The sequence below is a fragment of the Heterocephalus glaber genome, unplaced genomic scaffold, assembly GCF_053883595.1.
Source record: "Heterocephalus glaber isolate CG9 unplaced genomic scaffold, H.glaber_assembly_v1.0 deba00000936, whole genome shotgun sequence".
Taxonomy (NCBI): Eukaryota; Metazoa; Chordata; class Mammalia; order Rodentia; family Bathyergidae; genus Heterocephalus; species Heterocephalus glaber.
In genome coordinates, this window is record NW_028258172.1 from 2,000,652 (window position 1) to 2,025,703 (window position 25,052).

General features: G+C 36.2%; 1 protein-coding gene and 1 non-coding gene across 2 annotated transcripts in view; one reads left to right on the plus strand and one right to left on the minus strand.

The window, feature by feature from the left end:
* Positions 1-25,052, minus strand: part of Faah2 (fatty acid amide hydrolase 2) — a 261,184-nt gene that overhangs the window by 48,992 nt on the left and 187,140 nt on the right. The window contains exon 8 of the mRNA XM_004873576.3: positions 16,748-16,867. Coding sequence (XP_004873633.1) covers positions 16,748-16,867 — 120 coding nt within the window. The remainder of the gene's footprint in view (positions 1-16,747; positions 16,868-25,052) is intronic.
* LOC147828794 (U6 spliceosomal RNA) lies at positions 2,656-2,762 on the plus strand. The gene has a single exon (XR_015450121.1). It is a non-coding gene; the product is annotated as a U6 spliceosomal RNA (small nuclear RNA).

Genomic DNA, 25,052 nt, shown 5'->3' on the forward strand with positions numbered 1-25,052 from the left:
AATATCAGTCAACAAAATTGAAGTAGCAATAAAATACTACCAACTAGGAAAAACTCAGGTCCTAACAGATTGACTGCCAAAATCTAAAAGAACATTAAAGAAGATCTAATTCCAATACTACTCAAACTATTTAATGAAATGGAAATAGAGGTAGTGTTTTGAAAGTCAATCTTGGAAGCAAGAATTACCTTGATACGAAACCATTAAAAGGACTCCTCCAAAAAGAGAACTACAGTCCAATCTGTTGAACATAGATACAAAAATGTTCAATAAGGCATGGGTAAGTAGAATGCAGCAAATCATCAAAAAGATCATACAATGACTATATAAAATTAATGCCAGAGATTTAGGGATGGCTTACCGTATGCAAATCAATGCATTGACAGAAGCAAGGACAAAATCCACCTGAGCATCTTTTTTTTTTTTTTTGGTACCAGGGATCGAACTCGGGTCCTTGCGCTTGCAAGGCAGGCTACGGAACCACTGAGCTAAATCCCTGGCCCCCACCTGAGCATCTTAATAGACACAGAAAAAGCATTTGACAAAATCCGTCCTTTATCCATAATAAAAACCCTAAGGGAAATTGGAATAAAAGGTCTTTATATCTCAATCTGATAAAAGCCACCTATGACATAAATATTTTCAACGTCACACTAAATGGAGAAAAGCAGAATATTTTTACTCTAAACAAGACATGATTAGCCACAATTACCATTCCTGTCCAATGCTGTCCTAGAAACATTAGCCAGAGAGAGCGATTAGACAAGACAAAAAATAAAAGGAATATGGATAGGAAAGAAAGAAGTTAAATTATCACTACTCACTGATGACATGATTCTCTACATAGAAGACACCAAAAATTCCACCAAAGAAGTCCTAGAATTGATAACTAAATTTACTGGCATAGCTGGATTCAAACTCAACACTCAAAATTCAATAGCATGCCTATATACCAAAAACAAAGTCACCAAAACAGAAATTAGGGAAACAACACAGTTTGCAATAGCCTCAAGAAAAATGAAATACTTAGAAATTAACCTAACCAATGAAGTGGAAACCTCTACAATAAAAAATGTAGTACTCTGAAAAAGGAGATCAAAAGGGATATCAGAAAATGGAAAATATCCCATGTTCCTGGATAGGAAGAACCAATATATTGAAAGTGGCTGTACTTCAAAAACTTATACAGATTTAATGCAATCTGAATCAAAATATCAGTAGCATTCCTCACAGAACTAGAGAAAACAATCCTCAAATGTATATGATGCCAGAAGAGACCTATAATAGCAAAAGCAATTCTGAGCAAGGGGAAGGCAAGGCCATCACAATCTCAGACTTCAAGTTATACTACAAAGCTACAGTGATAAAACCAGCATGGTACTGGCAAAAACAAAAAACTAGATTTGTGGATCATTGGAACAAAAGATGCAGAAACAATCCCAGGCACACTCAGCTACATTATCTTTGACAAAGGAGACAAATTCTTTCATGGGAGTAAAGATAACCTCTTCAACAAATGATGCTGGGAAAACTGGCGTCCCACATGCAGAAGATCGAAGAAGAACAAACAAGAAAATGTCTCTCTCCATGCACTAAACTAAAATAAAAATGGATCCATCATTTAAATATTAAAAGAGAAATACTTAATCAGCTAGAAGATAGATTAGGCAAAACTCTGGAAGACATAGGTGTAGGAAAAGACTGTATGAACAAAACCCTGGTTGGGAGGAAATATTACAAATAATTAACAAATGGGATCACATCAAATTTAAAAGCTTCTACACAGCAAAAAAAAAAAAAAAACAGAGTGAAGAAACAGCCTACAGAATGGGAATAATATTTATTTTATCTACTCCTCTGGCCAAGGACTAATGTCTAAAATATATAAACAACTCAAAGAAATTAGACCTCCCCAAATTTAAAGACCTAATCTAATAATGGGAATACATAATGAATAGGCACTTCTCAAATAATGTAGTACAAATGGCTAATAAATACATGAAAAAATGCTCAACACCGCTGGCCATTTGAAATATGCAAATTAAAAGAACACAGAGATTCCATCTCACTCCAGAAAGAATAGCTATCATCAAGAAATCAATCAATAAAATATGTGGACAAAATTGTGGGGAAAAAACCCTTCTCAGTTGTTAGTGGAAGTGTAAACTGGGATAACAAGTATGAAAATTAGTATGAAGTTTCCTCAAAAAAACTGAAACTAGAGATTCTACTTGACCTAGCTAATCCCATTCTAGATATCATCATCCTACCACAGTGAAACATACATATCCATGTTCATAGCAGCACAATTTATAACTTAACCTTGGAAAAAGATCATATGACCATCATGAGATAAATGGTCAAAGAAATTATATTTATATCCAATGGAATAGTGCTCTGCCATAAAGGAAAACTTGAGACATCTTTAGGTAAACTGATGCACCTCGAGAAAATAATCTTATATGAAATAAATCAGACACACAAGTTTAAATATCACATTGTTCCTCTTGTGTGAGAAACCCAAAGTATAAATAAAGAGCAAAATAGAGGATAGATTTTAGGAAGTAGGGAGAATTTGTTCAAATGAGAAAGGAATAAGAGATGGGGTAAGGGAGAGTGATGCAAGTGAAATGGAATTGAAAGAAAAAAATATTGGTGTTCACTTCAGTAGCACATATGCTAAAATTGGAAGGATACACAGAAGATTAGCATGGCCCCTGCTCAAGGATGACACACAAATTTGTGAAGCATTCCATATTTTTATGGGAACCATGATCGCCCAACATAAGAAATGGAATCCATGAAACAGATTCAAACAGATATTCAGGAGATTAAAAACTCCATTGAAAGCATGCAGAGAAGATTAAGAGAAACTGAAGATAGAATATCAGATATAGAAGACAAGATTGTGGTGAAGGACCATGAAAACAGAGTTTACTTAAAAATAGTAAGGGACCATGAGAAACCAATTCAGCAGCTGCTAGATGATGCAAAGAAGAATAACATAAGACTGATAGGAGACCACAAAAAAACAGGAGAAAGAACAATTGACACTGGAGCCGGGGATTTAGCTCAGTGGTTTTGCCGCCTGCTGCGCAAGCGCAAGGACCCGAGTTCAATCCCTGGCACCAAAAAAAAAAAAAAAAAAAAAAAAAGAATTGACATAAAAAAACTGTTCACAGAAGTAATAGTAGAAAACTTCACAGACAGAGGTGAAGAATTGGACATACAGATAAATGAGTCATATAGAACTCCACCTAGCCATGATCAAAAAAATCTACACCTAGACTTATAATAGTCAAGATTCCAGAAACCCAACAGAAGAACAAAATCCTACAGGAAGATAGAGAAAAGGAACAAATCACCTATAAAGGAAAGCCCATCAGAATCACAGCACACTCCCCAACACAAACCCTCAAATAAAGGAGAGCCTGGAGTGAAGTATTTTGAGCCCTAAAAGAAAATAACTTCCAACCTAGACTGTTGTATCCAGCAAAGTTATCTTTCAAAATCAGTGGGGAAATTAGATACTTCCATGACAAAGAACACCTGAGAAATTCCACGAACACCAAACCAGCACTCCAAACAATTCTAAGCAATATCCTAGAAAAAGGCAATGAAGGTCACAACTCCATGAGGCTCAACAGAGGGAAGCCACCAGGCAAGGTAAGAAACTAAATGGAAAGGGGGAAAAAGAAATAAGAGACAACAACAGTAAAAGATCATGACAAGGATGAGTCAATATCTATCAATTATAACTATCAATGTTATTGAACTCAATTCACCAATCAAAAGAAGTAGACTGACAGAATGGATTAAGAAGCAAAATCCAGCAATATGCTGTATACAAGAAACACACCTAACTCAAAAAGAAATTCATAGACTGAAAGTAAAAGGATGGAAAATGGCTCTCTAGGTGACAGGAGCCCAGAAAAAAGCAGGGGTAGCCATCTTATTTGCAGACAAAGTAGATTTCAAACCAAAACTAATTAAGAGAGACAAAGATGGTCACTACATCCTTGTGAAGGGAACAATCCAAGAGGAAGAGATGACAATCATAAATATATATGCACCAAATATGAGTGCCCCCAACTAAACAAAACAAATATTTATGGACATGAAAAACAAAATAAGCACTAATAAAATTGTAGTGGGGGACCTCAATACCCCACTATCACAAATGGACAGATCATCTAGACGAAAAATTAACAACAAAATTCAAGAACTGAACCAAGCTATTGAACAAATGGAATTAATAGATATTTACAGATTGTTCCACCCCACAAAATCAGAATACACATTTTTTTTAGCTGCACTTGAGTCATTCTCCAAAACAGACCACATGCTAGCTCATAGAACATGTCTAAGTCAATGTAAAAGAATTGAAATTACCCCCTGTATATTATCAGACCATAGTGCAATAAAATTGGAGATCAATAACATGAGAAACTGCAAAACACTCACAAACACCTGGAAATTGAATAACACCCTCCTGAACAGCCAATTGGTCACAGAGAAAATTAAAGAAGAATTACAGTTTCTACAAGTAAATGATAATGGCAGTAAAACATACAGGAATCCATGGGACACAATGAGCAGTTCTACGTGAGAAATTCATAGCAATGAATGCCCATATCAGGAAAACAGAGAGAACTCAGTTAAATAACCTAATGCAGAACCTCAAACTCCTACAAAAAGAAGAGAATAACAAACCCAAAGCTCGCATAAGAGAGGAAATTATAAAGATCAGAGCAGAAATCAATGCAATGGTGACTAAGAGAATGAAACAAAAAAATTAATGAATCTAAGAGTTGCTTTATCAAAAGAAAAAACAAAATTGATAAATCTTTAGCCAACCTTATCAAAAAAAGGAAAGAAAAGGCTCAAATCCATGCAATTAAGAATGAAAAAGAGGAAGTCACAACAGATGCAGCAGAAATAGAAAGGATCATCAATACCTACTTTGAAAACCTGTATTCTAATAAAATGGAAAACACAGAAGAAATGGACAGATTCCTAGATACATATGAATTACCAAAGGTAAATGAAGAAGATATAGAAATTTTAAACACCCCAATTACAATGAGTGAAATTGAAAATTTAATAAAAACTTTACCAACAAAGAAAAGCCCAGGTCCTGATGGCTTCACTGCTGAATTCTACAAGACACCTAAAGAAGAACTAACTCCATTACTCTTTAAACTCATCAAGGAAATTGAAAGGGAAGCAATACTTCCAAATTCATTCCAGGAAGTAAGTTTTACTTTGATTGCAAAACCAGGGAAAGACCCAACCCAAAGAGAGAACTACAGACCAATCTCCCTAATGAACCTAGATGCAAAAATCCTCAACAAGATCCTGGCAAATACAATACAGAGGTCATCAATCAGATCATACACCCTGACCAAATCGGATTTATACCAGGGACGCAAGGGTGGTTCAATATTCGTAAATCAATAAATGTAATACACTATATTAACAGAGTCAAGGACAAAAACCATATGATCATCTCAATAGATGCAGAAAAGGCATTTGACAAAATCCAAAACCCATTCATGATAAAAAAAAACGCTACAGAAAATTGGAATAGAAGGTCTTTATCTCAACCTGATTAAGCCTATCTATCAAAAACTTACATACAACATCATACTAAATCATCAAATTTGAAAACTTTCACATTAAAATCAGGAACAAGACAAGGATACGCACTTTCACCACTCCTGTTCAATACAGTTCTGGAAACATTAGCCACAGCAATTAGAAAAGAGAAAGAAATAAAAGGAATAAAAATAGGAAAAGAAGAAGTTAAACTGTCATTATTTGCTGATGATATGATACTTTACATAGAAGACCCAAAAAACTCTACCAAAAGACTTCTCAACTTAATTATTAGATTCAGTAGAGTAGCTGGATATAAGGTCAACCTTCAGAAAACAATAGCCTTCTTATACACAAATAGCAGACTCACTGAGAGAGAAATTCGGGAAACAATTCCTTTTACAATAGCATCCAAAAAAAAGAAATATCTAGGAATCAATCTAACAAAGGAAGCAAAAGACCTCTACACTGATAAGTACAGCACCCTGAAAAAGGAGATCAAGAGGATATAAGAAAATGGAAAGACATCCTTTGTTCCTGGGTAGGAGGAACCAATATAGTGAAAATGGCCATACTTTCAAAACCACTCTATAGATTGAATGAAATGCTGATTGAAATTCCAACAATATACTTCACAGAACTAGAGAAAATAATTCAAAAATTCATTTGTAACAGGAAGAAACCTAGAATGGCAAAAGCAATTCTGGGCAACAGAGACATGCCTAGGGGTATCACAATACCCAAGTTGAAGCTATACTACAAAGCTACTGTGATAAAAACAGCATGGTACTGGCAAAGAAACAGACCAGAGAATCAGCAGAATAGATTAGAAGATGCAGAAAGAACTCCAGACATACTCAGCCATCTCATCTTTTACAAAGGAGCCAACCACCCTCATTGGAGGAAAGATAGCCTATTTAATAAATGGTGTTGGAAAAATTGTATTTCAACCTGCCAGAGATTAAAACTAGACCCATATCTATCACCATGCACTAAACTAAGATCAAAGTGGATTAAAGAGCTAAATATTAAGACAGAAACACTAAACTTGCTGGAAGATAATTTAGGTAGAACTCTTGAAGACACTGGCATAGGAAAAGACTTTATGAACTAAACCTCAATAGCATGGGAACTAACAGAAAGAATCAACAACTGGGATTTCATCTTATTAAAAAGCTTCTGCACTGCAAGAGAAACCACCAACAGAACTAAGAGACAACCTACAATGTGGGAAAAAACTTTTAGCATCTGTAACTCAGACAAAGGGCTACTACCTAGAATATACAAAGAATTGAAAAAAATCAGACCCCCCAAATTCAAAGACCCAATTCAAAATTGGGCATCTGAAATGAACAGACATTTCTCAGACAGAGAAGTAAAAGCAGCAAATAAATGTATGAAAAAATGTTCAACATTACTGGTCATTCAAGAGATGCAGATGACAACAACACTGAGATTCGACCTCACCCCAGAAAGAGTGGCTGCTATCAAGAAATCAACCAGTAACATGCTGGCAGGGGTGTGGAGAGAAATGAACCCTTCTCCATTGTTGGTGGGAGTGCAGACTGGTGCGACCTCTATGGAAATCATCGTGGATATACCTCAAAGAACTAGAGCTGGAGGTCCCATTTGACCCAATTATTCCCCTGCTGGGTATTTTCCCAAAAGCATTAAAAGAATCATACCACAGAGATATATGTGCACCCATGTTTATAGTGGCACAGTTTGTAATACCTAAAGCTTGGAAACAGCCCAGGTGCCCATCAACTGGAAACTGGATAAAGAAGATGTGTTTTTTTATAAAATGAAGTACTACTCAGACATAAAGAACAAGAAACTAGAGTCATTTATAGCTAAGTAGATGCATATTGAGGCCATACTCTTAAGTGAAATAAATAGAACACACGTGTAAATACTGAATAGTTTCTCTAGTGTGAGAACCTGAGAGTGTAAATAAGGATTAAAAGGATTAATAACTAATAATTGATACTTTGAAATAGGAAAAGGTCCAAAGGGGTAGTGGTGTTGGGAGCAGATGGGGAAAGGTAAGAATGGAAAGGAAAAATTATGAGAAAGGAAAAAAATGGAAACAAAGTCTATGTAAATATGGAAGGGTGGAGGGGTGAAGGATGCATAGGTAATGGGGAAAAAATAAGAACCAAGATACATCATGTACAGGTACAAGAACCCAATGATAAATGTAAACATGTCATGTACCTAAAATGTACCAATTAAAGAATTTAAGAAAAAAACCGAAAAGATATTGAAGGATAAATGGAAGTAGACTTTTTTAAATAGGAAAGGGAAGAAATATTGGAGGGAGGGCAGGGGAACGGGACAAAAAAAGAATTAAGATGCATTACATATATGTACTCATCCCCATGATGAATGTGATCATTATGTACTGTAAACATGTACTAATAAAAATAAAATTTAAAAAATCTTAGTATACACTATCTGTACTATTATCATCACTGGATAGTGATTCCTATTTCTTGCAAAGAATTAAACACTTCTTGTAATTTGAGAAATTTTATGGATTTACAATGCAGTTCATTTTCTTCTATGTCTCTTTTTTTCTATGCCTTTTTCCCCTTTCTTGTTACATGACTTTCTGTATATTATTTGCTTATATCATGTGCTTATAGTTGTGATAAGGATACTTTTAAGAATAAAATCTATTTTTCTGTAAAAATAATACCTGAATGTAGCATAGAATTGATTACAATTCAGGAAGTACAGAGGGAAAGATGGAGAAAGAGAGGCTGAAATTGATCAATGAACACTGCATGTATATATTGAAATATCACACTGAACCCCATTCATATGTACAATTAGTACACACTGATCTGATCAAAATAGAATTTAATTTTAAAACCATACTGTTAAGACAATAACACAGAAGGAATTTATGAAGCATCATTATACATACCATCCAAATGCCAATCAATTGGTGAATTAACAAATAAAACACTTAGCAACATTGTGAAATAGTACTTAGCCTCAAAAAGGAATGCAGTTTTAACACATAATAAAATATGGATAAACCTCAAAAGATTATGGAAAGTGAAAAACATCAATAATAAAATGTCACCAATGTATTTGCATGAAATATTCAGAGTAAGCCAATCTATAGAAACAATACAGATTACTGATTGCTTAATGCTGAAAGGAAGACTAGGAGATTGAGGAGTGACTGCTATTGAATGTGAAATTTCTTTTATGGACAGTTGTGAAAATGATCAATATTGTGATGATAGTTACACACCTTTGTGAATATATCAAAAGCCTTTTAAATATACAAATCTCATTCTATGTCTGTTATTAAAAGTCAGTTAGGGCCAGGGATTTAGCTCAGTGCTTCTACTGCCTGCCTCTCAAGCCCAAGGTCCCAAGTTTGATGCCCAGTACCAAAAAAAAAAAAAGTCAGCTACATTAGCATAAAAATATATGGTTCACTCTTTTTTCATATTAAAATCTTCAGATATTGCATGAACAATCTACTTGTTATCAAAATAAAAAGATTGGGGAAATGTTATGACCTCTTGCTCTGAATCAAGCATCATAATTCAAATTAAGAAAAGAATAATTCTTCTACTCATTTATTTAATTTGAGTTTTACACTACAGGGCTATTTTATGAATCAGCATGTATGTTGTCACTCCAAATTAAAGGAGAATATCTTCTGGAAATAAAGTCAGAGTGAGATTTTGTTATCAACTTTCAATTTAGTTTTGATCACACATTGACTATAAATTTAAATATCTGAGTCGATTTACATTAACTTCTGGATTATTTCCAAGTTGGTTGAAGCTCCCACCATCAGCAACCATGGCACAGTTGCCATATGGGGCAGAGGTACAAACTTGAATTCCCTTAGCCAAAAGGCACTGCATAGCTCCAGGGCCTCTCTGCAACCTAGAGAGAAAGAAGGGAAAAGCCACCCAGACATGGCAGACTGTGACTGTTGGCAACTGGTCAGCAGACCAAAGGAATTTAAGTTAAAAAGTAAAAACTTGGTACACCCAAAGTGAATGGCAACCAGGTGATACTTGCCATTTGGGCAGAGGCACCACCCCACCTCACCCACACTTTTTTGTCTCTTCTCCCAGGGCCACCTTGCTACTTTGAGAGAAAGAAGGGAAGAGAGAAACATCCACAGAGGACTGATGGCAGCTGGTCAACAGATGGAGGGAATTTATGTTGTGAAGTAGAAAATGGATCCAGGAAAACTCTGCTCCCAGGTCCACCCAGGGCCTTGATTACAAAGGGATGGAGATACCCACTCTCCTCTGAGTCCAGATACAGGGAGGTGGGTAAAGGGGCTTGGCTGATGAAATGAAGGGAACATTACCCCCCTCCCTTGCATTGGGACAGCAGCCACATGTAAAAGGTGCCGCGGCAGATGAGAGAGCTCTGCAGACAGGATCACAGATGGGAGGCTTGGGCAAGTGACATTGAGAAGACTGCTGATTGAGGAAAGGCTCCTCAACCCCAGAAGTCAGAAAGTTGAAGTCCATGGAGAATGCTAAAACAGACACTATAGTGAAGACCCAGTGGACTACAATGGGTGGTGAGCTGGGGGATCAGCACCTGCTGCTAGAACTCTGTCTTACTGTGGTGAAAGGACAGCTTAAACCTGCAGTAGAACTGTGCAGAATTCAAACCTGCAGGAGATCAGGGAGATCAATTCTGATCTCACAGCCAGAAACCAGCTTGAATCTCAGTGGACTACAGTGGGCTCACTGATATTATCTGACTTGGATCTGTAGGCTGCTGCCCATGTTGTATACCAGTTACAGCAGGGACACACTTTGAAGGGGACCTCCCTTTTTCTGTTCTTCCTTTTTTTCTCTTCTCCTCTCTTCTTCATTTCTCTCCCTTCTTGTTCTAGTTATCATCCAATTTTTTCTTTTCTTCTTTTTCTCTTTCTCTCAATTGTTCTTATTCATGTAGGGGAGTGAATAAGGTTTCTCATTTTCCTATTACTGTTAGTTGTGTTTTTGTATTTGTTCCTTCTATCTCTTTTCCTCCTATCTTCACCAATTTCCCAAAGTTTGTATGATCTTTCTGGGGCCTCTACCCCTATTTCTATCCTCTCCCTCTCCTTTTATCTTTCTATGCCCCCACCCACACCCTTTCTAAGTATTCTACCTGAAGTGTAAAGCTGCTATATTGAATGGCTTATTTACTGTAAACATATTTCTGATTGGTCATAAATTTTCATATATAATCATGTCTAGTTCATGCAGTTAAAGGTGTCAGAATAATAGCTACCACAATTTCTTATTTTCTAGCCTGTGTTTGATGATATTGTTATTGTTATTGATGCTGATTTTATTAATTTCCCCAAGGAGATGTGCTTGTTCTATTCAAGTGTCTTTCCTGGTATACCAAGACTGAGATTGCTTAAGGGCCATTACGAACTCAAAACCCCAAGCCCAACTATACATGGAACACAGTGCAAGAAGTAGCCATTACCTAAGGGTTCTGAATAATAGCAAGGATACTTGCAATCAACATTTTACAAGCAGCAACGCAGGAATTAAACTGAAAATATCACTAACAACAACAACAAAAAGAAATGAAAAGACACCTAAACAAGACAAAATCCCAGATTTCCAGATCAACAAAGGGAAATGAGACAGAACAACCCATAACTCAACCACCGGCACTCCCTGAACTAGAGAGAAAAGAGGATCCTGAAAAACATGAAATCAGATATAATTTCTCAGATAACAACAGAGATGTTGATCATAGTGAAAGACATGATTAATATCTCTAGAGAAGACACAGATAAAAAAGTAGAGGAGCTCATGAACATGATAGGATTCATGAAGGCCCAGCATAGCAAAGAAATGGAATCCATCAAACTGATTCAAACAGATATCCAGGAGATTAAAAACTCCACTGAAGAAAAGAAAGAAAAACCACTTAAGGTATACAAACAGAATGAGCAAATATGAGGTCAGAATATCACATATACAAGATAGAATTGTGGTTAGTGACTGGAAAAAGAAAGATTTCTTAAAAATTGCAAGGGACCATGAGAAAACAAACCAGCAGCTACTAGAGGATACAAAAAATAATAACATAAGACTGATCAGAGTCAATGAAAAAGCAAGAGATTGTGCAAATAACATAAAAAACTGTTCACAGAAATAATGGCAGAAAACTTCCCAAGCAGGGGAAAAGAATCTGATATACAGATAAGTTGAGGCACATTGGACTCCAACTAGCCATGATCCAAAAAACCTTTACACCTAGAGATATAATAGTCAACATTCCAGAAGCCCAACAGAAGAAAAAAATATTAAAAGCAGTTAGAGAAATGAAACAAATCACATGCAAAGGAATGCCCATCAGAATCACAGTAGACCTCTCAACACAAACCCTCAAGTCAAGAAGAGCATGGAGTGAAGTATTTCAAGCCATAAAAGAAAACAAACACCAACCCAGATTGATGTACCCTGCAAAACTATCTTTCAAAATCAGTGGAGAAATAAAATACTTTCATGACAAAGTAAACCTGAGGAACTTCATGAATACCGAACCAGCCCTTCGAAAAATTCTAGAGTATCCTAGAAAAAGACAAAGTCATAACTCCTTGAAGTCTAAAAGAATGAAGCCATCAGACAAACCAAGAAATTAAATAGAAAGTGTGGAAAATAAGTAAAAGAGCCAATAACAAGAAAAGAAAATGACAAAGTTAAGTCAATACATTTCTGTTATAATCATTGTCAATGGCCTCAATTCACCAATCAAAATAAATAGACTGACAGAATGGATCATGAAGCAAGATCCAATAATATGCTGTATACAAGAAACACACTTAATTTAAAAAGAAATTCATAGAATGAAGTTCAAAAGATGGAAAACAAGACTCCATGTGACAGGAACCTGGAAAAAAGCAGGAGTAGCTGTCCTATTTGAAGGCAAAGTTGACTTGAAACCAAAACTAATTAAGAGAGACAAAGAAGGTCACCATATCCTTGCAAAAGGAATGATCCAAGAGAAAGAAATGACAATCATAAATACATATGCATCAAATACAAGTGCACCCAACTGTATAAAACAAATATTAATGGACATGAAAAATAAAATAAGCACTAACACAATACTGGTGAGAGACCTCAATACCTGATTGTCACAAATACACAGACCAACTACACAAAAGTTCTGCAATGAAATATTTAAACTGAAACAAACTTGTGAAGAAATGGACTTAATAGATGTATACAAAGTGTTCCACCCCACAAAACCAGAATAAGCATTCTCACCTACACATGGGTCATTCTCTAAAATAGACCACATGCTAGCTCATAGAACTTGCATAAGTAAATAGAAAGGATTTGAAGTTATTCCTTGCATATTGTCAGATCATAGTGAAATGAAAGTAGATCTTAATACCAAAAGAAATCACAAGAACTTCACAAAGATATGGAAATTGAGTTACACCCTCCTAAAAAAGCAATGGGTCACAGAGGAAACTAAAGAAGAAATTAGACTGTTTCTACAATTAAATGATAATGCCAATACAACATACCAGAATTTATGGGACACAAAGAAAGCACTCCTAAGAGGGAAATTGATAGCAATGAATGTCCATATTAGGAAAATAGAATGAGCTGAAACAAACAACCTTAATGCTGTACTTCAAGTTCCTAGAAAGAGAAGAGCAAGAAAAACTCAAAGCTTGTACAGGGGAGGAAAATTATAAAGATCAGAGCAAAAATCAATGTAATTGAGACTAAAAGAAGGATACAAAAAATCAATGAATCAAAAAGCTGGTTCTTGAAAAGAATAAATAAAATAGAAAATCCCTTCACCAGCTTTATCAAAGTCAGGAAAGAAAAGGCTCAAATCCATGCAATTAGGAATGAAAAGGGTGAAATTACAACAAATCCAGAAGAAACACTGAGGATCATCAAGCCTACTTTGAGAACCTGTAGTCCAATAAGATGGAAAACACAGAAGAAATGGGCAGATTCCTAGATAAATATGAATTAGCAAAGTTGAACCAAAAAGATACAAATATTCTAAACACCCAATTATTAATCAGTGAAATTGAAAATGTAATTAAAATCTTACCAAGAAAACCCCAGGTTCTGATGGCTTCACTGTTGAATTCTACAAGAAATTTTGGGAAGAGCTAATGCCACTATTTCTCAAACATTTTAATGAAATTGAAAGGGAAGCAGTACTCCCAAATTCATTCCTGGAAGCATTACCTTGATTTTAAAAGCAGAGAAAGGACCAATCAAAAAAGAATGACAGGCCAATCTCCCTAATGAATATAGATGCAAAAATTCTCAATAAGATACTGGCAAATAGAACACAGAAGATCATCAAGAAGATCATACAACCTGACCAAGTGGGATTTAACCCAGGAATGCAGGGATTGTTTCACATAAGAAAATCAATAATTATAATACACTATATTTACACAGTAAAAGACAAAACCCATATGATCATCTCAATAGATGCAGAAAAAGCTTTTGACAAAATCCAACACCAGTTCACGATAAAAACCTTTCAGAAAATTGGAATATGTGGTATTTATCTCAACCTGATAAAAGCCATCTATGAAAAATCAACACCCACCATCATACTGAATGGTCCAAAGCTGAAATCTTTCACTCTAAATTCAGGAACAAGACAAGAATGGCCACTATCCACATTCCTGTTCAATATGGTTCTGGAAACATTAGCCCCAGCACTTAGACATGAGAAAGAAATAAAAGGAATAAAGTTAGGAAAGGAAGAAGTTAAACTGTCATTATTTGCAGATGACATGATGCTCTATATAGAAAACCACAAAACCTCCACCAAAAGACTTCTAAACTTAATAACCAAATTCAGGAGAGTAACTATCAACACTCAAAAATCAATAGCCTTCTTGTACAGGAATAACAGACTCACTGAGAGAGAAATTGTGGAAATAATTATTTTCACAGTACCATCCAAAAAATAAATTACCTAGAAATTAATCTAATGAAGGTAGTAAAAGAACTCTACTGTGAAAACTACAGCACTTTGGAAAAAGAGATTAAAGAGGATATCAGAAAATGGAAAGACATCCCTTGTTCCTGGGTAAGAGAAACCTATATAGTGAAAATAGCATACTTCCAAAACTGTTGTACAGATTCAATGCAATTTTGATCAACAGCATATATCTCACAGAACTCAAGCAAATAATCCAAAAATTCATTTGACACTAGAAGAGACCTAGAATTACAAAAGTAATTCTAGGCAAGAAAGACAAGGCAGGGATATCACAACCCCCAGCTTCAAACTAGACTACAAAGCTACTATGATAAAAACAGCATAGTACTGGAAAAGAAACAGACCTGAGGATCAATGGAACAGGTTAGAAGACCCCAAAATAACTCCAGATATACTCAGCCACCTCATCTTTGACAAAGGAGCCAAATTCCCTCACTGGAAGAAAGACAGCCTCTTTAATTTGTAGTGCTGGAAAAATTTGGTTTCAACTTGCTAATGCTTAAAACTAGACCTATATCTCTCATCATGCACTAAACTAATAAAGATCTAAATACTAAAACAGAAACACTAAATCTGCTGGAAGATAAGTTAGGAACAACTCTTGAAGACATTGGAATAGGAAAAGATTTTATGTACAAAACCTCAATAGCACAATAGCACAGGAACTTGCACAAACAATCAGCAACTGAGATATTATCCTATTAAAAAGCTTCTGCACAGCAAGAGTAACCACCAACAGAGTGAACAGACAGCACACAATGTGGGAAAAATTTTTTACCTGCTGTTCCTCAGACAAAGGTCTACTATCTAGAATACACAAAGACCTTAAAAAAATTAGGCCTCCCAAATTTAAAGATCCAATCCAAACATGGGCATCTGAAATGAACAGACATTTCTCAGACCAAGAAATAGAATCATCAAATAAACAAATGAAAATATATTTAACATCACTGGTCACATGAGAGATGTAGATGAAAACAACTTTGAGATTCCACCTCACCCCAGAATGAATGTCTGCTATCAAGTTATTAACCAATAACAAATGTTGGTGTGGCTTTGGGGAAGAAGGAATCCTTCTCCACTGTTGGTGGGAATGTAGACTGGTGCAACCACTATGGAAATCAGTGTGGAGTTTCCTCAAAAAACTAGATTGAGAAGTCTCATTAGACTCAGCTGGGTGTCTTCCCAAAATAATTTAAAATATCATACCTCAGTGATATACCCATGTTTATAGTGACACAGTTTGTAATAGTTAAATCTTGGAAACAGCCCAAATGCCCATCAACTGGTGACTGTATAAAACATATGAGTTTTTTCATAAAATAGAGTACTACTCAGCCATAAAGATTGATAAACTTGAGACATTTATAGCTAAATGGATACATATTGAGGCCATATTCTTAAGAGAAATAAATAGAACACATATTTGTAAATACTGAATTGTTTCTCTGGTGTGAGAAACTGAAAATATAAATGAAGACCTAAAGGTATAATAGATAATGTGAAATTGAAAGAAAATGTTCAAAGGGGAAAGGAAAATACGGAAGGGGTGGGAGAAAGGAAAGTAGGGAAAGGAAAAATGAGAAAAGAAGGAAAAAACCTATCTTATCAGATATGAACATTAAGAGGAAAACGCAAAGGAGAAAGGCAGATAGACAAAAATATGTTTTCCCCCAGAAACCTCCGAGGGACAATTTTACCCTAGACCTTGATGACTGGGGTTACTTAGTCATCTTGTATTATATGGGAAGTTAAATACTATCAGTAACTAGCATATAGCATATGGAAATTAATTTTACACCCAGGGTTCTTCTTAATCAGTTTATGTTCTTGTCCATGCCTTGTGTCCCTCTCTGTGAAGAATATATTTTAGCAAATTTCCACCAGATTAAGTTTCCTAAATCATTAAAAATTTGGTGCATAGTAAGTCCTCCACAACCAACCATCCCTGGCTTCCATAGAGGAATTAGCCCTGCCTCTGATTGCACATACATATATGCTTATAAAATCATAACACTCCACAAAATACTCTCTTTAAATACTTCACTCTTTTCCTTGTTTTTGTTTCTATCACCATAATATATGACTTGTGATTGAAACTGAATGAATACCTAAGAAAGAAGAGAATGAAGAGTGAACATACCTTCCCATCAAGTCCCTTTGCTGACATCATTTTGATCCATAACTGAAAAGAATATTTCATTTGTTTCAGTTTGACCTGTTGAACTGAGGCTCCAAGGATAGTTTCAAGGTGAATCACAACCTTACAAAAGAAGAATATAAAAAATATACAAATTTGATGAGAAAAAGATACAACTGGTGAGTGATGTCAGCAAGATAGTAGGCTAGAGAGTTGCAAGCCTTTGTTCCATTATAAGAACAACAAAATAACAAAGTGTAGATGCAAGTAGCTTTGTAAAAACTCTATAATAATTTAAGACCCAATAGTAACCAGATAAATGATTATAAAATAAAACATATTCTCAAAAGTTAGGTGATTTTATAGCATTTTTGTTCAGTCATACTTTTCTCCTTGCTGTGACAAAATATCTGGCATCTACAAGTAAAAGGAGGAAAGATTTATCTCATCTGACAGTTGTAGAGGTTTTTATCTATAGTTCAATAGTTCCAAGGCAGGGTGGCATGGCAGAAGGGCATTGCAGAGGTAAAATAATCCATGGCAAAGTAGCAAGTAGCACCTTCCTTCTTTCTGTACCTTTATATTGCATCCAGGCAACAAGCCTATTGATTGGTGCCACCCACATCCAGAGTGGGGCTTCCCATTGTCCACTTCCAGAACTATAACCAATTAAGGTACTAATCTAAAAGCCCTGAAATTCAAGAATTACACTTTTAATCCACATTCACACACCCTAAATCTAGCCACCTCTGAAAAGCCTCACCTATGACTGTATGAGGATTTGGGGAAGCATCTATACACATAACATTCCACCCTTGTATTCCTAAGAACTCATATACATCCCTTTATGCAAAAGACATTTAGCCCATCTCCAAGAATCGCAAAAGTCCTAACAGTTTCAGCATTGCTGAAAAGTACAAGTCCAAAATCTTCTCTGAGAATTAAGACAAACTCTTAGTTGTGAGCCCTTCTACAAATGAAAATAATATTAAACACTTCCAACATACAATGGCACAAGATAATCATTTCCAATCAAAAAGGTACAAATAGGTGAACAGAAAAAATGGAATCTAAGCAAGTACAAAATCCAGCAGGGCAAGCATTAAGTTTTGTAGTTATGTCCAGTATTCCAGGTAATCTGTGGCAATATGTGAACTTCAGTGGGCTTCATTGGTCTGCCACTGCAGCACTGCTGTTGGTTGTAGCCTTTATGGCTTCTTTCTTGGAACAACTTTGCTCACACCTTGCAGCTTTCCTAGATGATTCACACTCTCGGCTTCTCCAAATTCCAAGTCTCCACTGCACCTTTGGCTTCCCACTCACATGTTCACACCCTGCTATCTCAAGGGCACACTGCCTGGTCACCAAGGGCTTCTTCTGAATTCTGGGTGGAAGTCTTCCTGACACTAAAACTATTGCATTCTGCATGCACGTAAAACCCGCACCACATGGATGAAGCCAAGGTCTGCTGTCATCTGGAGCAGTAGCCAGGCTTCCTTCTCTCTTGGCTGTAAGGGTCAAGTACTTATGAACCAAATCCCAAAGAACAACTTGCACAGGTCACTACCATTCTAGAACATGGAGCTCTGTACCTCTCTTCTCAAAGCAAAGTCATTCACCATTGCAATTTTGAGGCTGGAAAAGGCGGAGTATTGCTGTTTCTTTTGATGTCTTCAAGTCATTCTTTATATTGTCTGCTGCCTTTTCAGCAACCAAATTTTCCTCAGCTAAGTCTTTAGAAGACACAACTTCACCACAGCTTCCTTTCTGGCCAAACTCAAAAACATTTTAAATCATTCTTCTGGGCATGCCATTGCCACAACATTAGAATGCCTTGAAATTTCTTCCACAGTTTATTCCACTGTCCATAATCTCAAGCTCAAACAAAGTCTCTGGACAGGAGCAAAATGTGACCACATTTCTACCAAAGCATAATACACACAGTATGGAGTCCAAAGTCCAATGGAGTTTTTCTTCCCAATTGAAACTTCCTGAGCCTAGTCTTTACTAGCAGCATTTCTATCAGCATTCTGGTCTTCTGAGCTCTGACCAGAATCTCCCATCAAGTTCAGCATACAGTACTCCAAGGCTGCTTCTTCAACCAATATCATCAATCATTTCTAAATTATTCCTGAAAGCCAATTCCAAAGGCTTCTGAACCACATGATCAGTTGCATCACAGCCATGGCCACACTGTCAGTACCAAAATTGGTCTTAGTTAATTTATTCTTTGCTGGGACAAAATACCCAACACCCACAATTTAAAGGAGGAAAGGTTTATTTCAATTCACATTTTGTGGTGGTTTCAGTCTATAGCCTGCTGGTCCTAAGGCAGTGTGGCATGATAGAAAGGCACCACAGGAGAAATAGTCTGTGGCAAATCAGGCAGGAGGGAGTGAAGCAGCAAGTAGCATCCTGGCTTCTTTCTATCCCTTTATAATCCATGAAGGCAAGAATCCCATTTATTGGTGCCAGACAGACCCATGGTGGAGCTTCCTATTATCTATGCCCAGAATGTTGATAAACCGATTAGTGGACTAACCCACATACCCTTAATCCCAGTATCACATTTTTAATTCATGTTCACACACCTTAGGTCCAGCTGCCTCTGAAAAGCCCTACCTATGACTGCATCAGGATTTGGGTGTCATCTAAATATAAGCCATGACAATCATCCTACTCTTTCCTTTTCTGTAGCACAGAGGAAAATGCTGAACATAAAGCAGGCCAGTTGTTGGTTTATTTCTTTTTGAATAAAAACAAAGCAGCAGAACTTGCTTTAAAAATTTCCATTTTTGATGAAGGTAGCAAAAGAGATTGGCTTCCATCTTATCTGACTTGGAGTACAGATTGGAAACATGACACAATTTAAATATTAAGATTTTAATTTTTTTATTTATATCAGTAGATGTTTATAGTACACAATGATTATATTCTTGTGAGGAGCTGGTAAATGTGTATAACACATTTTACTTCTTTTTATTCCCATTCCCATCCCCTTCTTCCCCTTTCTCTCCATCTTTTTGTTGGCTTCACATTTGTAAAAGATCTATCACCCTGTTCACTATTATCTATCTTTTATTTTGCTCTTTATACATTGAGTTTCTCATATAAGAGAAACTACGCAACATGTAAGCTTCTGTGTCTGATTTATTTTACTTAATATTATGGTGTCAATGTGCAATTTCCTACAGATGAATCAAATATCTCCTGCCTTATATCACAGTAGTATCAGTAGTCTATTGTGTATTAATACTATATTTTATTTATCCTTTTATCTGTCGTTGGGTATATGTAGGTCACTTCAGATTTCTCTAGTATGAGTCATGCTACTATAAACATGGGTGTGCATACATCACTGTACTTGTTGTCTTTAACTCTTTGAAGAATATACCTGTAGATGAATAACTGGGTAAAATGAAATTTTTAGTTTTAGGTTTTTTTAGCCAACGTCATATGATTTCCATTGTAATTGTACTGCAGATAGCTAAATTAGTTAAAAATTATAAGGCAGTTAGACAAGGCTGGGCCCTCAACAACTGAAGCACATTAACTGAAGTTTAATATTATAAAAAGAGAGAAACTACTACTTCTACCTACTTCCCCTGGGGATGAATAGCAGTGATTGATATTATAAATAGATGTTAATCACCTTAATTGGGGACAAAAACATCCCTAGCTAGCCAATTCCTTCTGGAAAATCCATGTATGCTTTCTAAGTGACTAGCTTCCCCATTTAATGTCCATTTAATCAACATTACCTGGGTGACTATACTTGTAATCTTATTGGCTGATTATGGTTTTGTCCCACCTTGTGCCCACCTTCTGATTTTTTGGAAAATTTCCACTGGACCTTATAGTTTTGTCCCACTTTGTACCCACCTCACCTTGTGGGTTTACCCCATAAAACACCTTTCAGTAGTGGAGTGGGTGGATAATCCACTTTCTGGTCCCACTTCTGTCTCTCTTAGAAGCTATCTTTCAATAAATTCTTCCTACTCTTAACCTCTGTTGTTCCTAGAATTCATTCTTCAATTTCAGAGAACACAAAGTTGCATTTCAGATATCTAATAGGTTGGAAATTATAATATTTTCCTTATTTGAATTACTTGGTACCCTATATCAGTTGTAATATTTTTTCCCTCCAACAATAGGAAAGGTTATCTTTTCTCACAGCCTCAACAACATTTGTTATTTGATTTCTTGATGACAGCCATTCTTTTTGGAATAAGAAGGAATACTAGTGTTGTTTTAATTAGCATTTTTCTAATGGCCAGAGATTGTTGCACATTTTTTCATGTATTTATTGGTCATTTGTACTTCTGAGAATTGCCTATTCATTTCTATTACCCATTTCTGATTAAGTCTTTTATTTTGGGAGGGTCTAATTCTTCAAGGTTTTAAAAATATGTATTCTAAATATGTTCTTCTGTCCCAAGTGTAGCTAGCAAAAATTTTTCCCATTTTTAAGGTTGTCTTTTCATTTTATTGGTCATTTATTTTGTTTCATAGAGGTTATTTAATTTAATATGATGCCATTTGTTGATTCTTGTTGCTATTTCCTGTGTAATTGTGGTTCAGTTCAGAAAGTCCTAGCCTATGCCTGTCTTCAAGAGTTTCACCTATTTAATTTCAAACAGATTGCTTCAGTTTCAATATGTATATTTTTAATACAGTTTGATTTTACATGGTGAGAGGTACAGGTCTAGATTCAATCTTCTACATGAAGATAATTTTCTTAGCACCACATTTTAAAAAGATCTATCTTTCCCCACTGTATGTTGTTGGGGTTCTTGTCAAAATAGCTGAATGTGTTGAGATTTGCTTCTGTATCTTTTATTCTATTCCATTTATATGTGTGTGTTTGCCGTAACATGCTATTTTATCACTGGATCTTATTAAGATAACTTTAAATCTAGGAAATGATGCCTCCTGCTTTACTATTCTTGCCAAAGATTGTTTTGATCTTCTGAGTCTCTTCTAGTTTCTTATGCATTTTAGGATTATTGTGATTAGCTCTGTGAAAAATACTACTGGATTGTTCACTGTGATGGTATTAAATCTATATATCAATTTTGGATGGATGATCATTGGTTATGCCTAATCAGAAATGAGGGATGCCTTTTCATTCTGAGATACTATTTTTTCTCCTTTTCCAGAGTGCTATAGTTTTCATTTTATAGGTCTTTTACTTCCTTGGTTGCAAAAATAAAAACATTCAAGCTTTTCTGAATATTATTATTTTTCTAATTTCTTTTTCAGTGTGTTCATTATTGGTGTATGGAAATGTCAGTGACTTTTGTGGTTTGATTTTTCATCCTGTTATTTCACTGAGTCTGCTTTATAGTTTTATGAGTCTTTTGGTGAAATTTGTGGGTATTCTTTGTAAAAATGACATGGTCTGTGATTAGTGTAATTTGACTTCTTTCTTTCCTATGTATTTATATTTTATTTCATTCTTTTGTTAAAATGTTGAGCTTGTCATAAATGGCTTTTACAAGATTGACATAAGGTTCTTTTATACCTATTTTTTCAGGAATTGAATTATGAATGGATGTAAGATTTGTCAAAATATTTTTCTGCATCTATTAAGATTATCATGATTGGCACGCCCTACCAAGGTCCTGAGTCAAACAGAACATGCCGAATCAGCCCACTGCAGACAGGCAGCCATCTGGTTCCACACTCCAAAGACACAGAGGACACCAGACCACCAGACCAAGGTACTGAGTCCTGCTGTTCCCGGCCCAGAGGTAGGGGCTTCTGAGCCATGGCCCCACTGCTCCTGGTCCAGAGGAAGGGGCTTCCCAGTTACCAACACTGCTGCTGCTCCCAGCCCAGAGGAAAGGGCTTTTGGGCCACCTTCTGTCCCACTGCTCATGGCCCAGAGGGAGGGGCTTCTGAGCTGCCATCCCACTGCTCCTGGTCCAGAGTAATGGGCTTCCCAGCCACCATCCCTCCCACTGTTCCCAGGCTACAGGAAAGGGCTTTTGGGTCACCATCCTTACTGCTGCTCCCCGACGCTGTCCCACCTCTCCCAGCTCAGAGGAAGTAATCCGTGCAGGTGCTAACAGTCCCCTGCCCCAGTCGAAATGAAAAAACACATAAAGAAGTCTCAAAACCAGACTTCCAGATCACCTACAGAAACCCCAAAGGGAAATGAGATGGAACACTCTGATACTCAACCACCTGGACCCACTGAACTGGCAACAAAGGGGGATCTGGAAAAAATGAAATCAGAAATAATTTCTCAGATAACAGGAGAAATTGGACCCCTAGTGCAAGACATGATTAATAAAACTAGAGAGGAGCTGAGGAACATGATGGAATCCCAACATAAGAAAGAAATGGAATCCATAAAACAGATGCAAATAGATTTCCAGGAGATGAAAAACTCCATTGAAACACAGCAGAATGAGCCAATGTGAGGACAGAATTTAAGATATAGAAGATAAGACTGCAATTAGTGACCAGGAAAAGAAAAATTGCTTCAAAATTATAAGGAAACATGAGAAATCAATCCAGCAGATGCTAGATGATGCAAAGAAAAATAACATAAAACTGATTGGGCTCAATGAAGAAACAGGAAAGAGTGCAGATGACATAAAAAATCTCTTCACAGAAAAAATGGCAGAAAACTTCCCAAGCAGGGGAAAAGAGCTTGACATACAGATAAGTGAGGCATATAGGACTCCAAATAGCCTTGATCAAAAAACTCTACACATAGGCATATGATTGTGAAGATTCCAGAAACACAACAGAAGAACAAAGTTCTCCAAGCAGTCAGAGAAAAGAAACAAATCACATACAAAGGGAAGCCCATCAGAATCACAGCAGACTTCTCAACACAAACCATCAAGGCAAGAAGAGCTTGGAGGGACATATTCCAAGCCCTAAAAGAAAACAGCCTCCAACCCAGATTGATGTACCCTGAAAAACTATCTTTCAAAAAGGATGGAGAAATAAGATACTTTCATGACAAAGAGCACCTTAGGAACTTTGTGAATACCAAACCAGCACTCCAAAGAATTTGACACAATATCCTAGGAACAGACATTGAGGATCACAACCCCAGGAAGCAAAGCAGAATGAACCCATCTGGCATGACAGGAAATTAAATGTAAAGGGGGAGAACCCAACAAAAAGAAAAAGTCATGGCAATGACAAGTCAATACATTTCAGTTATAACCATCAATTTTAATGATCTCAATTCACCAATCAAAAGAAATAGACTGGCAGAATGGGTCAAGAAGCAAAATCCAACAATATGCTGCATACAAGAAACACACTTAATTCAAAAGGAAACTCATAGACTGAAAGTTAAAGGGTGGAAAACAATACTGCATGTGACAGAAACCTGAAAAAAAAGCAGGAGTAGCTATCCTCTTGGCAGATCAAGTAGATTTCAAACAAACACTAATGAAGAGAGATGAAGAAGGACACTACATCCTTGTAAAGGGAAGAATCCAAGAGGAAGAGATGACAATCATAAATATCTATGCACCAACCACTAGTGCACCCTACTATATAAAACAATTACTAACGGCCATGAAAAGTCATATATGCACTAATACAATTGCAGTGGGGGACTTCAACACCCCACTGTCACAAGTAGATAGATCAACTAGACTAAAAATAAGTAATGAAATACTAGAACTCAATCGAACTCTTGAACAAATGAACTTAACAGATGTTTACAGAGTCTTCCACCCCACAAAATCAGAATACACATTCTTCTCAGCTGCCCATGGGTCATTCTCCAAAATAGACCACATACTCACAAACAGAACATGTTTAAGTAAGTGCAAAGGAATTGAAGTTATCCTCTGTATATTGTCAGACCATAGTATGATGAAATTGGAGATCCAGAGCAAAAGAAACAAAAAATTTCATAAACACATGGAAATTGAACAACACACTTCTGAATAACCAATGGGTCACAGAGGAAATTAAAGAAGAAATCAGACAGTTCCTTCAATTAAATGACAATGACAATACAACATATCGGAATCTATGGGACACAATGAAAGCTGTCTTATGAGGGAAATTCATAGCAGTGAACATGCATATTAGGAAAGCAGAAAGAGCCCAATTAAACAACTTGATGCTGAACCTCAAGCTTCTAGAAAAAGAAGAGCAGGACAACCCCAAAGGTCATACAAGGGAGGAAATTATAAAGATCAGAAGAGAAATAAATGCAATGGAGACTAAGAGAATGATACAAAAAATCAGTGAAGCCAAGAGTTGGTTCTTCAAAAAAATCTACAAAATTGACAAACCTTTAGCCAACCTTGTCAGAAAAAGGAAA